The sequence below is a fragment of the Culicoides brevitarsis genome, chromosome 3 (genome assembly GCF_036172545.1).
Source record: "Culicoides brevitarsis isolate CSIRO-B50_1 chromosome 3, AGI_CSIRO_Cbre_v1, whole genome shotgun sequence".
Lineage (NCBI taxonomy): Eukaryota > Metazoa > Arthropoda > Insecta > Diptera > Ceratopogonidae > Culicoides > Culicoides brevitarsis.
In genome coordinates, this window is record NC_087087.1 from 27,504,626 (window position 1) to 27,520,473 (window position 15,848).

The 15,848-nt window shown below is 23.9% G+C and overlaps 2 protein-coding genes across 7 annotated transcripts in view; both read left to right on the top strand.

Moving 5' to 3' along the window:
- LOC134835721 (transcriptional activator protein Pur-beta-A) overlaps window positions 1-15,848 on the top strand; it is a 356,196-nt gene that overhangs the window by 309,265 nt on the left and 31,083 nt on the right. The window lies entirely within an intron of this gene.
- Window positions 1-15,848, top strand: part of LOC134836055 (serine/threonine-protein phosphatase 2B catalytic subunit 3-like) — a 43,440-nt gene that overhangs the window by 16,521 nt on the left and 11,071 nt on the right. For all 5 annotated transcript variants that reach the window (XM_063851195.1, XM_063851196.1, XM_063851197.1 and 2 more), the window contains exons 3-8: window positions 14,067-14,270; window positions 14,583-14,707; window positions 14,765-14,876; window positions 15,331-15,476; window positions 15,536-15,675; window positions 15,738-15,815. In XM_063851195.1, the coding sequence (XP_063707265.1) occupies window positions 14,067-14,270; window positions 14,583-14,707; window positions 14,765-14,876; window positions 15,331-15,476; window positions 15,536-15,675; window positions 15,738-15,815 (805 nt within the window). The remainder of the gene's footprint in view (window positions 1-14,066; window positions 14,271-14,582; window positions 14,708-14,764; window positions 14,877-15,330; window positions 15,477-15,535; window positions 15,676-15,737; window positions 15,816-15,848) is intronic.

A 15,848-nucleotide genomic window follows, 5' to 3' on the forward strand; every position in this document is an offset into this window, starting at 1 on the left:
CGGGAAAATCCGGAAAATCTTAAAGAAATTTGTGGAAATTCGGAAAAACCACGGAAAATTTTGAAGTACTTTGAAAATTAATCGAGCAAAACTCATTGAATCATAAAAATTTTTTTTTGTGGAAAAGTTGGGAAATTCTGGAAAATTTTTTTGAAGTATGTGAAAATTCGGAAAACTCACTCAGAAAATTTGGAAAATTTCAAAGAGCATTGAAAGTTTTGAATTTTCATGAGCAGCTTTTATTGAAAAAAAGTTGGGAAATTTTGGAAAAATTTATTGAAAGCTATTTATTTATTTAATGAAATTCTTGAAAACTAATGGAAAACTTGGAAAACTCGTGCGACCATAAATTACTTTAAGTCTTAAAATAAGAAAACTTGGAAAATTTTAGAAAATTAAGAAAATTTTAAAGACTGTAAATCTTCTGAAAATTTTTTTTTTATCACAATTTACTGAAGAAAATTTAAAAAAATCGAGGAAAACTCGGGGAAATTCGTGAAAATCTTAAAAAATTTTAAAATATTGAAATTAAATTAAAATACGTTGCAAAAAAATTCTCTTCTCTGTTATTTTTTCAACAATTTAAACCGCACATTCTTCGCATGAATGGAATTCTCGTCTCCATGAACAATAGAAATTCGCGCCGGAGGGTGACAAATCAATAAAAAAAAAAATAATAAATAAATGATGCTTCCATTGCACGAGTCCAGTCGCAACTTGATACAAAGTGCAGGTTAATTGCTGGCGTCTCGAATGTCGTCGATGCTTTTAAACAACCTTCGAGAGAATGAACGGTAACTGATCTCAAAAATGCTTCAAGGCATTGAGCTTGAGCTTGACAAGCATTAAATGATGATGTTGTTGTTGTTTTATATTTAATTTAACTTTTTTTTTGTGTTTTTCTCCCCGTACATGTTCATTCTTTTTTGCGTTCAAAAGAAATTTTCCCCTCAAGCGAGTGCGACCTTGTTCGACCGATGTCGATGTTATTTCTGCTTCTTGGCATGATTATATTTAAAGTTTGACAGATTCCGTGTCTTTTGTGCAAGAGACAGAAAAAAACGTGCGCCTGACAATTGATTGTCTGTCTGTTTCTGTCACATATTGTGTCAATTTTTCCGCGATAAAAGACAAAAGTAATTAACTTGCCGCGTTATGTAACATAAAAACGTGCGCTGTTGATCTATTAACGACTCATCAAAATCTCTTCTTTTTCTCATTAAAGTGATCCCGCGCGTCAAATCTCGTCGCATAAAATTTTATCGCTCTGACATTTTAATTATACTGCTAAAACCGCAAAACTTTACAAGTTGATTTTGCGAAAATTTGATTAAGACGGTGAATTATGACCCAATTTGGAGGAAAGTTCTCGGCAAAATGTTTGGTTTAGGTCATTAGTTATTTATTGCGGTATTGAGACATTTATTCAATTTCTCGTTCGTTGGTTCTTATTGATAGATTAGATTGGGAGACACATAAGGAACGAGACTCATATCGCATTGTCCCATCTCTTCTTGCATATTTCCTTGGTATAATGAAGGAAGAAAATAGATGATCATGATGTATATATTATTATTATCCAATGCCCACACGGTGTTGCAAAAGGCGACGTTTTAATAAATTTTTTTCATGAAGATTAAAAAAATAAAAAATATTAAAGAATTAAATTAAATTTAAAATAAATTTTAAAATAAAAAAAAAACACAATAAATAATAGAAAAAATTATTTTTAAAATTTATGAAAAATATTAAAAATAAAAAATTCTTATATTGAAAAAAAAGTATATTTTAAAATTTAATATTAATTTTTAACAATATTTAAATTATTTTTTCTTTTATATAGTTACAATTTTTTAATTTATTTATTTATTTTTTTTAATTAAATTTTAAAAATAAATTTGGTAATTAATTTAATTTATTTTCACATTTATTTAATTTTTATTAAATTGTGTTAATTTTTTGATAATCATAAAATATAAAAAAATAAATAAAATTACATTCTAATAATTTAAATACTTAAAAAATATTTTAAAAATTCAAAATTACCTCAAATTATAATTTTTAATAAAATAAATATTAAATTTAAAATTAACTAATTTAATATTTAATTTATTTTTTTATTTATTTAATATTCATAAAAAAATAAAAATAAAACAATTAATATTATTTAATAAAAATAATTAATTTTTCTCATTATTTTTTGAAGTATTTTCTTTAAAATATTTTTATTTTATTTTATTTATTTTTTTTGAAAAATACGGAAAATTAATTTACAATATTTTTATTCGACCAGGACTTAAATTTATACAATAAATGACATTAATTAAAGGGACTTGATAAATAACTAATCATAACATCTTATATATAGAAATTAATTAATAGTAGATATTTTCTTATTCGGCGATATTCAATTCATTATTGGACACTACTTAAAACGGAAAATTAATACTCGGAAAATTATTTTAGCTGAAAATATTCAACTTTCTCAGCACTGTTTATTGAGAGGCAATCTTCTTCCATCCTTATCCTTGTTTAATAAATTATTTCTTGTTCTTCTCCATCTTTTGCTTGTTTTTCGACTCATGAACATTGAACATCATCCTGGGCCATATCGATTTTTATATGATAACCAACTCTATCTTCTCTACCTGTGTGTTTATGTCTCTAACAGTGCACCTAAGGATATATTTCATTTTTTCCCGTTCAATTATTCCTCTATAGCATACACACATTGCTCCCGTATTTCCAAGCCTATGATGAAATTCCCAATCGCAAACTTTATAATTAAATATTCACGGAAAGTACAGCAGGAAGCGTGGAAGTGATGGAATTAATTTTTTTTTATATTCTCAACGTATCGTCTTCACATTTTTCCCTCTCTCTCTCTTCTTCTAATCCGACGTAAAACTTTTTGCAAAATGTTGCAAATAAAAAATCACAAAGTTGCATTTCCGGCTGATAAAAAAAACTTTGCGAGAGAGAAAAAATATGCAGCAAGACAGAAACACCTCCAGTCTCGGCATAAAACGAATATCATTGATCTAAATACCTTTTTAGCAACAACCAGTTAGTTACTTGCTCATGCACAAAAAATTATTTAATGTCTATATAAATACACCTAATAAGAGCTTTGCAAAAACAGCTATTGACACTGCGAGAGAGAAAAAAAGCTGTTTAAAATTATAAAATATTGCAAAGTAAAAATTCGTAATTAATTAACAGCCTGATCAAAAGTGTGTGCGACGTACAAATGCGGTGTAGTGAATGAAAACAGAGAACGCATGGAATGTTTTTTATTGGATTTTTGCTGTTAATTAGTTGTTATTATATGTTTTTTTTTCGAGTTTGTTTGATTTTTAGCGTATTTTTTTTTTGGTACGCACGTTGAATCATAATTAGTTGTTTCATATAAATTTTTATCCTGTTTTATTTTTTGTTTGAAATTAAATTATTCGGAGAATTGTGTGAATATTTTTTTTAAATTTTTCGTTAATTTTATTGACAATAAATGAGAAATGTGTGGAAATATGATATTATTTAATTAAAAATATATTTTAAATTTTTTCAAAGGAAAAAAAATAAAAATTATTCAAGAAGAGGTTTTTTTTATGAAAATTTTATTAATTAATTTAATATTGAAATATTTATTTGTAAAAATATTTATTTTATTTGAAATTAATTATTTTTTAATTAATTTATTTATCCAAAATATTTTTTTAAAAAAAAATATTAAATAAATTTTCGTAAAATATTAAATTTTAAACTAAATTGGTAAAATTATTTTTTTTTATTTAATGAAAGGTCAAGAAGTTTATTTAAAATATACTTTTTGAATTAAAAAATAAACTAATAAAAAAAGTTAAAAAAATCAAATAAAATAATTTTTTAAATTAATGTTTTAAAATTAAATTAATTTATTCAAAATACTTAGTAAAGTAAAATTTTCATAAGAAATCTCACTCTTGAATACTTTTAATTATTTTTCACTTCGAGAAAATTGAAAATATATTTTTAAATTTAATTTAAAATAATTTAATTAAATAATTAAAAGTTTAATAATTTTTTAATTAAATTAAATTTATTTAATATCAAAAAATTAACTTATTAGAAAAAAAAATTCATTTAAAAAATTTTCAAGAGCGAAATTTTTTATAAAAACTTTGCTTAAAGAAAATAAATATTTTGTATTAATTAATTTAATTTTTGTAATTTATTTGTAAAAATATTTATTTTATTTGAAATTTATTTTTAATTTAAAAAATTAACTTTATTTTAAAAAAATAAAAAAAAAAAGTAAAAAATTTTTTAAATTAATATTTCAAACTTTATTTAGTTTTTCATAAGCCTTCTTAAATTCAAAAAAACTAATTTTAAGCTCAAAAATATTTTTCTAATTAAAAAAATTAAAATGAAAAAAAAAACACAAGTCGCCTCCATCACAATTCCCTTTTTTCCTTTTCAATAAAGTAAAGAGGAAATTCTGAGTAGCAATTAACTTTTTGTTTGCATTCAAGTTTTTTTTATATAATTTTACTTTGCTTAACGACTGTAATAGAAAATATAAAAAAAACAAAAACACATAAAAAACACAAAGTAAATTAAAATGAATTGCACTCACTATTTGTTCTTATTCTACCTTCCTTTTACAAGGTGCATGCTGCACTTTCTGGATGAACACCGTCATCATCAGCTTTTCCATTAGTTTTTTTCTGCTTTTTTCTCTTTTGTTGTATAATTGAGCCTAGAATCATCCTTTCCATCCATTATCCGATTAAAATATGGTTTTTTCCAGTTTTTTCGATTTTAACAAAAAAATAACATATTTTTCTCCCTGTATGAAAAACAATTTTTTCAAAGTATTTAAATATTGAAACGACAAAAAAAATATTATTAAAAAAAATGTACAAAACAACATTTTGGGAACTAAGGGATTAATTCGTCATTTAAATATTTGATCCAGTTGCATGTTTATTTTTGCGTGTCTGCTATAAAAGTTCAAAAATTTGACTGTACGACAACATTGTAAGCCAGACAGAAAATTTTATGATGCATATGTCGTTGTTGTTGTTGTTGTGCATTTTTGAATTAAATGACACCTGTTTTTGCTGTATTATTGATGTTGCGAGTTTATGAGTGAGACACACCGAATAAAAAAGGGAGCATAATATTGATCAACTTTTCCGAATGTATTTTCGCATTCATACGCATTAAATCATGTGACAAGAATTTTTTTTTTATTATTGTTTCGCCACCTGCAATGCGACACATTTACCGAAAAGTGGAGAAGAAAGAAAGAAAGTGTCGCGCGCTGCTGTTAGTTTTCTCTCGGTGCTCAGAGCTTGCAATCAACAAAGACAGAGTGGGCGTTTATTAATAAAGCAAATATTAAGCACGTGATTTTACTCATCATATACATAAATGTCATGTTGGATGTCTTGCTTTCATGTTCCATTGATGGCTTGGTAATAATATCGAACGATGCTAAATAAATAATGAGAATTTCCGAGGAAAACATATTTTTTTCACATCACACATATGTGGATTTATGAGTTGCGAGGTAATGGAAATAATAAAAAAAAATGTTTTTTCAGTAATTCTGTGGAATTCACTTTGTTGTTGTTGGTTGAAATATTAACTTTTTCGAATTTCATGATTTTTTAAGCAGATTTTTTTTAATCTTTTGAAGCTTTAAAAATTAAAATAAATTTTTAAAGTCACTCAATCTCTATATTTTTCAGTATTTAAATTTATTAAATAAAAAAATCTTATTTTTTTAATTATTTTTAAAATAATTTATTTAATTTAATTCAATTTTTATTTTTTTATAATTATTTAAAATTTAATAAAATTATCAATTTAATTCATCGAATTTATTTATTTTGAAAAAATGCAAGAAAATACATCAAAACACTAATAATAGTAAAAAACTTTAACTTAAAAAAATGAAAATATAAAATTATTTGTTTTAAATAAAATTTAATTTAAAACTATTTTTTTTAAATTAAAAATTGAAATTAAATTTAATTTAATAAATAATTATTTTTAAATAAAAAATTAAATTAATTGTAAGCTTGCTTTAAATGAAACTCAATATTTTTGTCCAAAATTAAAAAAAAAACTTTTGAAAAAAAAAAAATTTTTTTCATACAAAATGCAAAGATTTAAACAATTTTTTATTTAAAAAATAAAAGCTGCATAGATTAAAAAATATTTTTTTTTATATTTTTAAACATAAAAATATTTGTCTTTAATAAAAATTTAAAATTTTGTTTAAAAATTTAATTTATTTAAATAAAAAATTGTAATTTATAGAATTAATTATTTTCAATAAAAATTTAAAATTAATTGTAAATTTTAAAATTTTATTTTTAAATAAAAATTTAAAATTTTTGAAATATTAATTAAAAAATTTTAAAATAAAAAATAATATGAATAATAAAAAATAAATTCAATTTTTAAAATTTTAAAGTTCACGTTAAAAATTAAAAACATCAAAGCAAAAAAAAAATATAAATAATTTTATAACAAATTTTTATTTTTAAATAAATTTTAATAATTCTCTTTGTTTTGAAAAAAAAAAATATTTTCAAAGTTCTTCTTTATTTTTTAATCGAAATGCGGCAAATTTTTTCCGCTGCGGCACATAATACTACAATAATTAAAATTAGAAACAATTATTACTCTTTTTATTACAAATTTTTTCCTCCGCTTTTTTTAATTCCGAACATTACACTCATTCATGTGAGTGCGCGTCGCAAGGCATGTGACTATTTATAGCGCGTCGTGGACCATCTTAGATCGTTATAATAACAACAACGGGCAAATTGCCATAAAATTTTTCACATTCTAGTATTTTGTTACAAAAATAATAGTTCATAAATAAGGTGTTTTGTTCGCTATTTTTTTTCTGCTTTTTTGTCTATATTACGCGACATCATCCCCCAACAACATCTCGACAAATTTCGCTTTTAATTCGATAAATCATTGGACGCGCAATGCGAAATAATATCCCATTGTTTTCACTTGGTACAATAAATAAAACTTTCTCTCATTCACATTGGCGAACGAGGAAAATTTTCTATAGACAACGAATTAGAATGAATTTGAATAAGAAACTGATAAATTACTGTGTAACAGAATCCCGTTTTAAAGTCAGTGACGAGGAATCCGCTCAACTGCGTGAATAAAATGGCTTCTTTGCATGCCCGTATCTGTCCCTGGTTCGCTTGCCTGGGCAAAAATTGCTGTAATACCTAATGAATATTCTATTACGAAAAATTAAAACTGAACACAAAATTTAATCCAACGAACATTTTTGCATATTTCCATGGGATATTTTTGCCCGAAATATGATCACTCATGCAGCAAAGTACGGTTGAAGACACAACTCTGAGCATCTTAGCAGCATCATGATGACCATTTTTTTTCCTCCTTTCGTTCCTCATTACGATGATTCGGCGAAAAAGAAAAAAAAACTTTGCAACACAAAAAAAAAACGAAGAAATTATGAGCCCCAGTTGTGTATTTTATAAAATGTTTGTTAATATTTATATTTTTTTATATGCTTTTTTATTGAAATTCCAATGGTGTCATTCTGTAATTCTGTCTTGGTGTCACGCTTTTAGTTCCCTACTACACTCAAGATGGCGCTGTTACTCTAAAAAAAAGAGACCAAAAATGTTTGTTGGGTCAAAGCTTTAGAATGTGCATTGGGGCAAATTTTTAGAATTTGCATTGGGACAAAGTTTTAGATTTTGCATTGGGGCAAATTTTTAGAATGTGCATTGGGACAAAGTTTTAGATTTTGCATTGGGGCAAATTTTTAGATTTTGCATTGGGACAAAGTTTTAGATTTTGCATTGGGACAAAGTTTTAAATTTTGCATTGGGACAAAGTTTTAGATTTTGCATTGGGGCAAATTTTTAGAATTTGCATTGGGAGAGATAAAATTGGGGAAATTTTTTTTAATTTTTTTTTAAAAAAAATATTTTAAAAATATGCTTTTTTTATTTAGGGCCCTAAAAAGTTGAATTAAAATTTTAAAAAAATCGTTTATTTTCAACTTTTTAGGGCCCTAAATAAAAAAGCATCTTTTTAAAATATTTTTTTTTAATAATTTTTTATTTTTCGTATTCTTACGTAATGTAACTCGGCACTTTGTAGAAAATGGAGTAAAAAAGTGACAATGAGATTCAAATTGAGACAAAAATAATTATAATCTTCGGTAGCGAACCTTTTTTCTTCGTCATTTTATGCAGGCAGGCCGGAATTGAGGCATCAAACGGAAGATTAAAATGAGATTAAGTGCTGTCGGTGTTTGAACAGTTGATGACGCCCGATGACGTACAGCTGAAATTTAATATGCTCCCAAGGTCATTTAGATAAAATTTCGAGGTCCTTGGAACTTTTAACGCAGCATAATTGCCGACTCGCAATAAAACGGCAGTTATGCGTATTTTTCGTGCGCATGAATATGTTTTCGTCTCTCCCTTCGACTCTGTATCGACGACACCTTTTCAAACATATGGCAAATGTCTGCATTTGAGATCAACTTCATTATCTGACTTTCTTGTCTTTTCATGTTTATTTTTTTTTTTATTTTGTCTCTTCAATGCATGCGACACCGATGAATGCTGCCTCGTCATGAACGCAGATTTAGATATAATTTTAAAACCGGGGAAATAGGTCAAGAGTTCAATCGCTGAAAATAGGCCAGCGGAGGTGTGTGCGTGTGTACTACGGATGATATTATTATCGAATCGAAGCGGTCTTTAATTAACGAGATTTTCTGGGCCGACTTTTCTTCTCGCTCTTGTTTGTTATTATGATTTTTTTTTTGGGATCACATGTGTTTTTATTTTAGTTTATCGGCGATTTGTGTGTGAGTGACTATGAAGGTTGTGTAGTTTGTTAGGTGACTCAATTGCCGATCAGAAATCTAAAAATATTTACGGTTTTACTCTAAATACTTGCCGTGAATTAAATTGGTTATTGTTGAATGAAAAATTATTTTCAATGGATATTTTTTATTCCACTGCAGTTATTATTATTCATTTTTTTTTAATTCGAATAAAAATAGAACATTTAAGAAAATATTTTTAAATAAAATTTTTATTATATTTATAAATAAATGTAAAAAATTTATAAAAATTAATTTCAATGAAATTTTTATTTTTAAATGTTTTTTTAATTTGATTTTTTTTAATTTTTTTATTTATTTATTAAAAAATTTTTTTTTTTTTCAAATAATTTTAATTAAATTATTTTTAATTAATTAAATATATTTTAAGTTTTTTTTATTTTATTTACCTTTGTTTATTAATTTATGAAATTTAACCTTAGATAATTAAATTATTTTTAGTTGTTTTTTTTAATCGTTCAACAAATAGAAAATTATTAATTTATTTTTTTTATAAATTTTTCAAATAAATTTTTTTTAAATTTTTTATTAATTTATTTTTTTAGAGAAATTCAAATAAAATAATAATAATTAAAATTAATTAAAAAAATTAAATCTGAATAATATCCTTAATTAATTTCCATAATTTTTGCAAGTTTTTAAAGCGTCTCCAAATAACAAAAAAAAAATAAAATAAAAGTCTAAAAAAAATCGATAAAAATTAATAAAATTTTAATTTAAAAAAAATAAATTGAATAATAAATTAAATTAAAAAAAAAAAATACTGAATAAATTATGCTTTAAAATTCAATGATTTTTTTTTCTTTTTGTAAAAATTGTAAGAAAAGGATTTAAATTTTTTAATTTTAATATTTTAAAATATTTTATTTAGTTTTTACACATATGAATTAATTTTGTTTTTCAATAAAAAAATTACACTAAATTAATAAAAAATTTAAAAAAAGTTCAATAGGTAAAAATTTCGATGTTAAACGATATTTTCTAACAAAAATTTATTTAAAAAAAAATATTGTCGATTATTTAGACTCATATTTCAATATTTTTTTTTTTATAATAGAGACGTCTGGCAACTGTTTCATGAAAACAAAAACAAATCGACAATTAATACGCCCACTTAAAAAATGAAAAAAAAGACAATAATCGCATAACTCGCATTTCACTGAATCCAACCTTTCTTTATGGCTGAGCTCGTGGCAAAGATTTAATCTCCCACAAAAAAAAAATTATTGAAAAACAAAAAAAAAACAGAAACAATTACTTTAAATAATGATAAAATTTTTATCAATTCTCAACCAAATTATTTAACGGATGTGTGAAAAAAATTCACAAATATAAACATTCATACTTTCGTAAATTTATGGAACAATACGTTCATCTGTGTGCTGTGTTTATTAACAATAAATGTTTATTTTAAGCGTTAAAAAAAAAGTAAAGGCAGAACATCGAAACGCGTGGTCAATTTTTTTTCGTGTGAATCTCGTTTTCGTCTTGTTGTCAAAAAGTCAGCAAAATATTTGTCGTTTTATTCAATTAATATTAATGAGCAGCGTAACGCAAGACAACGGAATTCGCATCAAGGTGTCGTCCTCGTTGTCGTGCAGGTGTCTTTTTCCGTGTGAGAAAAAAAACAAAGTTAAAATTATTATATAATAATTAATCAAGTTAGATACTTTTTCCTTTCGCATTTTATGACAGAAAAGCGGAGTTTGCTCATTATTTTTGATTTATCTCCCTCAAAAGTCGCTTTTATTGGTATTTGGCGAAAACGAGTAGCAAAGAAGTTCGTCGCAAGTAACTTAATAAATTGGATTATAAATTTATTCCAACTGCGCGACACTTAAAGGCGTTAATTATAATGTTTTATTGGCACTTGTGTGAGTTTTTTTTTCGCACTCGTTCATATTTGTTTTTGATGGAATAACAATTGAACAAATGTGTTTATTATTACGGCAAAGAAAACGAACGTTTTGTATGACGCAGTGTGGAGTCAAACTGCTGCCGTTCGTCGGTAGAGCAAAAAAAAAATTGTAAATTTATTCAATTTTCCACTTCCTTTGTTTCTATTAGCAGTAAGTAGCTGAAGACGGAAAACAACTGAGAGCATTGTCAATTCCACTTCAAATCGGTTTAGCATTAAAATTTTCCCTGAATCAATCCTTTATCCTGTTACTTTAGTGCCGATCTATTGTTTTTTTTTTGCGTTCGCTTATCTCATATGAAAAATGAGAGGAAAAAGGTATTTGAGAAAAAAAAGGAGCTTAACTGTATTTCAATTCGTTTTTAATTTAAGATTTTTTTGTGAAATTTAGATCTTTATTTAAATCATAAAAAGTTTTTTAAAAAAATTTCTCACAAAAAAAAAATAAATTTTTAAAATATTTTTGAGTCTGTGAATTTTTTAAAAATAAACTTAGGAATTTTTTTATTTTTATTAGAATTTTAAAAACGGCGATCTTTAAGCCTTTATGACAAATTTGGGAAAATTTTATTATTTTTAATTTTACAAAAAACCAATATGAATAAAGGCAAAGAAAAAAAATCAAAAATTCAGCAATTAAAATTTGATGTTTTCTAAAAAATTTAAATTAGTCAAATTATTTTTAATTAAATTAATTAATTATAGATATATTTAATTGAATTAAGTTTTTATTTTAAATTTTTTTTACATTTTTATTTTTTTTAATTAAACAATTTTTCTAATTTTTATTTTTTTTTAATTTTTTAAAAAAATAATTATTATTTTTTATTATTTAATTTTTAAAAATTTTTTAAACATATCTTTTTAAAAAAATATTTCAATTTGTTTCTCTAACTTTTTTAACATTTTCTTAATATTCTGAAACTTTTTTTTTTAATTTTTTTATTAATATTTTTTACACTTATTTTTTATATTTTTTTTTATTTTTTTTTTTTGTTATATTTTGAAATTTTATAATTTAAGAGATTTGTATGAAAACTTCTAACATAAGTTCTAAACCATTTAAAAAATTAAAAAAAAAAATATTTTAAAAAAAAAAAATTAAATAAAAATCTAAAAAAAAAATACTTTTTTTTAAATATTTTAACTTTTTTTTAAATATTTTAATTTTTTTCATATATTTTCTTAATTTTCAATTTTATTCGAATTTCCTATTTAATTTTAAAAAATTTTCATGATTTTCAATATTTTTTATAATTTACTCTTAAAAGCTTAGAATTTTATTTTTTTTTTCAAATTTCATGAATTTTTCAATTTTTTAAAGACTTTTTGACATTTTTAACGCATTTTCAAAAAAATAAAATTGAAATGCAGTGAAAAAATAAAATACCTGAATTTCCATGGAAATCCTTGTTTGCACGTGCATTTACATGAAAATCACTTGACTATGATTATACAAAGCTCTTCTTTACCGGAATCTGACATTTTATCCTCTCCCTCTTTGTGTCTTTCTCTCGTTTCGTCTTCGTTCTCGTTTTCGTTGTCATTACACCAAAAAAAAAGAAAGAAAAAACATTCAGTTAGAGTTGTATAAACATCCGCATCGAGATTACATCATTTTTCGCATATTTTTCTGTGTTCCGGAATCAATTGAATTTTTCATGATGCGTGTTTGTTGCGCTGCTGGCACGTGTTGATAGACACCACTGTGTACCTCTTTGGGACCAATTAAAAGACGAGACCTTTCTTTGCCGCGTGCTGTTGTCGCTTTGATGTCCTTCCATCGTCGCTCTTCACATTTCGTTCATTCATATTTATTTAAACAGATGGCAATTTATTCAGCTTTTTATACATTTTTTATCACGATTGGAATTCATCTTAAACTGCTTTTTTCCTTGCTTTCCTCGAAATATACAAATGATGGATTTTTTTAAAAAAAAAAGTTCTCAGAAGTATTCTGGAGCCATTTTGCGATAAACTACGTCGGTACGTAAATGGGGATGATAGTTTGAGTTGTCCGAAAAACATTTACAAGGAAAGACTTGTCATGATGAATGTTTCGTTATTTATCATCGGAGGAGCTTTATTTGTGTTTTGCGTGTCTCGAATGGCAGAGAAAATAAATGGGAAGAAGAGGGAGGAGTAGTGAGAATATTTTTTTTATTCAAAGAATTCAGTGGATTATTACAGTAAATTATTGGAATTGTTGATGGTGGATGATGAGTTTCCGTTATTAAAGACATGTGGCATCAATTTTGAGATATTTTTTGTGCATGCGAAAATTTATCTTAAAGAATTTATCATGTTGAGATGAAAAAGTTAAGGAATAATTTTGATATAAAATATTTTATTTTTAAAAAATTAAATATAAAATAAAAATTAATTTTTTTTTTAATAAAAATTAATTATTTTTTTTATTTTATAAATATATGTTTAATATAAAATTATATTTTTTTAAATAAATATATATTTATTTATATTTATTATTATTTTTTAATAAAAAAAATATTTAAATTTTAAATGTTATAAGTAAACATAATTAAAAATTCTAATAAATTTATTAAAGAAAATAAAATTAATAAAAAAAATAATAATTATTTATGAAATGTAATAAAACCAAACATTTTAAATTTTTGAATAATTTTTTTTTATACTTTTTAAATTTATTATTTAAGTTTTTATAGAAATAATAATTCTTAATCAATTAAAAATATAATTATTTTTAATAAATATATATTTTATTTTATTTATTTAGTATTTTTTTTAATTATTAAAATTAAATTATTTAATTATAATTAATTATTTATAAATATATATTTTATTTTATTTATTTTATCAGTGCAAGTATTTTTTTTATTTTCATTTATTTTTTTATTAATCACATTTATTTTTCATAAATAATATTTTTTTTTTATTTTTCAATGTTAAAAAAAATATTAAGAAATTATAATAATAAACAAAAAAAATTAATAATATTTATATAATTAAAAAAATAAATAAAACAATGAATTTTAAATAATTTAAAAAAAATTTTTTTTTTGACAGTCTTTGAAAAAAAATGTATCAAAAGCCACTTAAATGTCGATTTCATTAATTTTTTTCAAACATTTCGGAGCAACATTTGTCATGAATGCGTGTTCAAAGATTAATATCCGATAAAAAAAATAACAATAGTAATATTACAAAAACAAATATTTATTGATTTCCATTATTTTTCTTCTCTTCCAGGTGTTTTATTTCCACCAAAAAAGAAATTAACCATAAATGAGGTGTTTGATTTGCGTACCGGCAAACCACAACCCGACGTACTTAAGCAACATTTTATAGTTGAAGGTAGGATAGAAGAATCAGCAGCATTAAAAATTATACAAGAGGGCGCTACATTACTTAAATCAGAAAATACTATGATTGATATTGAGGCGCCTGTAACAGGTAAGTCACGATTTTTTTTATTATTAAAATTGATTAGAAAAAAAATTAATAATTAAAATTTTAAAAAATAAAATTAATTAATTAAAATTAAAAAATAAATTATAATTAATTAATTAAAAATTAATTTTTTTAAAAATTAATTATTATTAAAAATAAATTTAATTAATTAATTAAAATTATTTAATAAATAATTAATTATTAAAATTAATTATTTTTTTAATTAAATTAAATTAATTTATTTACGTTAATACCTAAATAATACCTCAAAAAACTTATTAATTTAAAAAAAAAATTAAATAATTTATTTTTCAGTATGTGGTGATATTCACGGACAATTTTATGATCTAATGAAATTGTTTGAAGTTGGTGGTCCACCTTCATCGACAAAATATCTGTTTTTAGGCGATTATGTTGATAGAGGTTATTTTAGTATAGAAGTAAGTTACAAATATTTTAAAAAAATATTTTTACTAAAAAATTATTATTTTTTTCAGTGTGTTCTTTATTTATGGGCTCTAAAATTGTGTTATCCTACTACATTATTTTTACTTCGTGGCAATCATGAATGTCGACATTTAACAGAATATTTTACTTTTAAACAAGAGTGTAAGTTACATTTCATCACCTAATTACGAGAAATCTGTTTAGTCTGCATTTACAAACAATTGCGATGAATTTTTCGCGCATTTCTGGGTGGCATGTGGCCCAAAAATAAAAAAAAATATTTCAAAACAATTAAATTCTATTTAATTAAAAAAATATTTAATAAAAAAAGTTTTTTTTCAAATCTGACAAGATTAAATTTGACAGAAATTTTATCGTTGTGTAACTTTTTTTACGACGTCTTTTTATGCGACTTTGTAATTTTTCATATTTTTCCCCGTGAAAATTCATCCTTGAAAGGATTTTCGTAAGACTTTGAGAATTTCTGCGGTTTTTCCTTTGTTTTTGTTGTCATGCCTCGCAGCAAATGCGTTGTCAAATTCATCCAACCGACGCAAAAATTTCCATCCCAGCTGAATTTTACATCCAATTAACGTTGAACTAACTTCCCTCGTAGGTAAAATTAAATATTCGGAACGGGTATATGATGCATGTATGGAAGCGTTTGACTGTCTACCACTAGCGGCGCTAATGAATCAACAATTTTTATGTGTTCACGGTGGATTATCGCCCGAAATCCAAGATCTAGATGATATTAGAAAGGTAAGCGAAGCATTTTCTGTGGAAAAAAAACGAGTTTTAACGCGAAATTTTTTCGGTAGTTGGATCGTTTTAAGGAACCACCAGCGTTTGGACCAATGTGTGACTTGCTTTGGTCCGATCCTCTTGAAGACTTTGGCAATGAGAAAAACGCTGATTTTTATTCGCATAACACTGTGAGAGGTTGCTCGTATTTTTACAGGTAAAATTTTTATTTTTTTAATTAATTTTCATAAAAATAATTTTAAAAAATATTTTTTTCAGTTACAAAGCCGTTTGTGATTTCTTGCAAAATAATAACTTACTTTCGATAATTAGAGCTCACGAAGCACAGGATGCAGGGTATGTCCAAATTAAAGTCATCATAGGTATTGT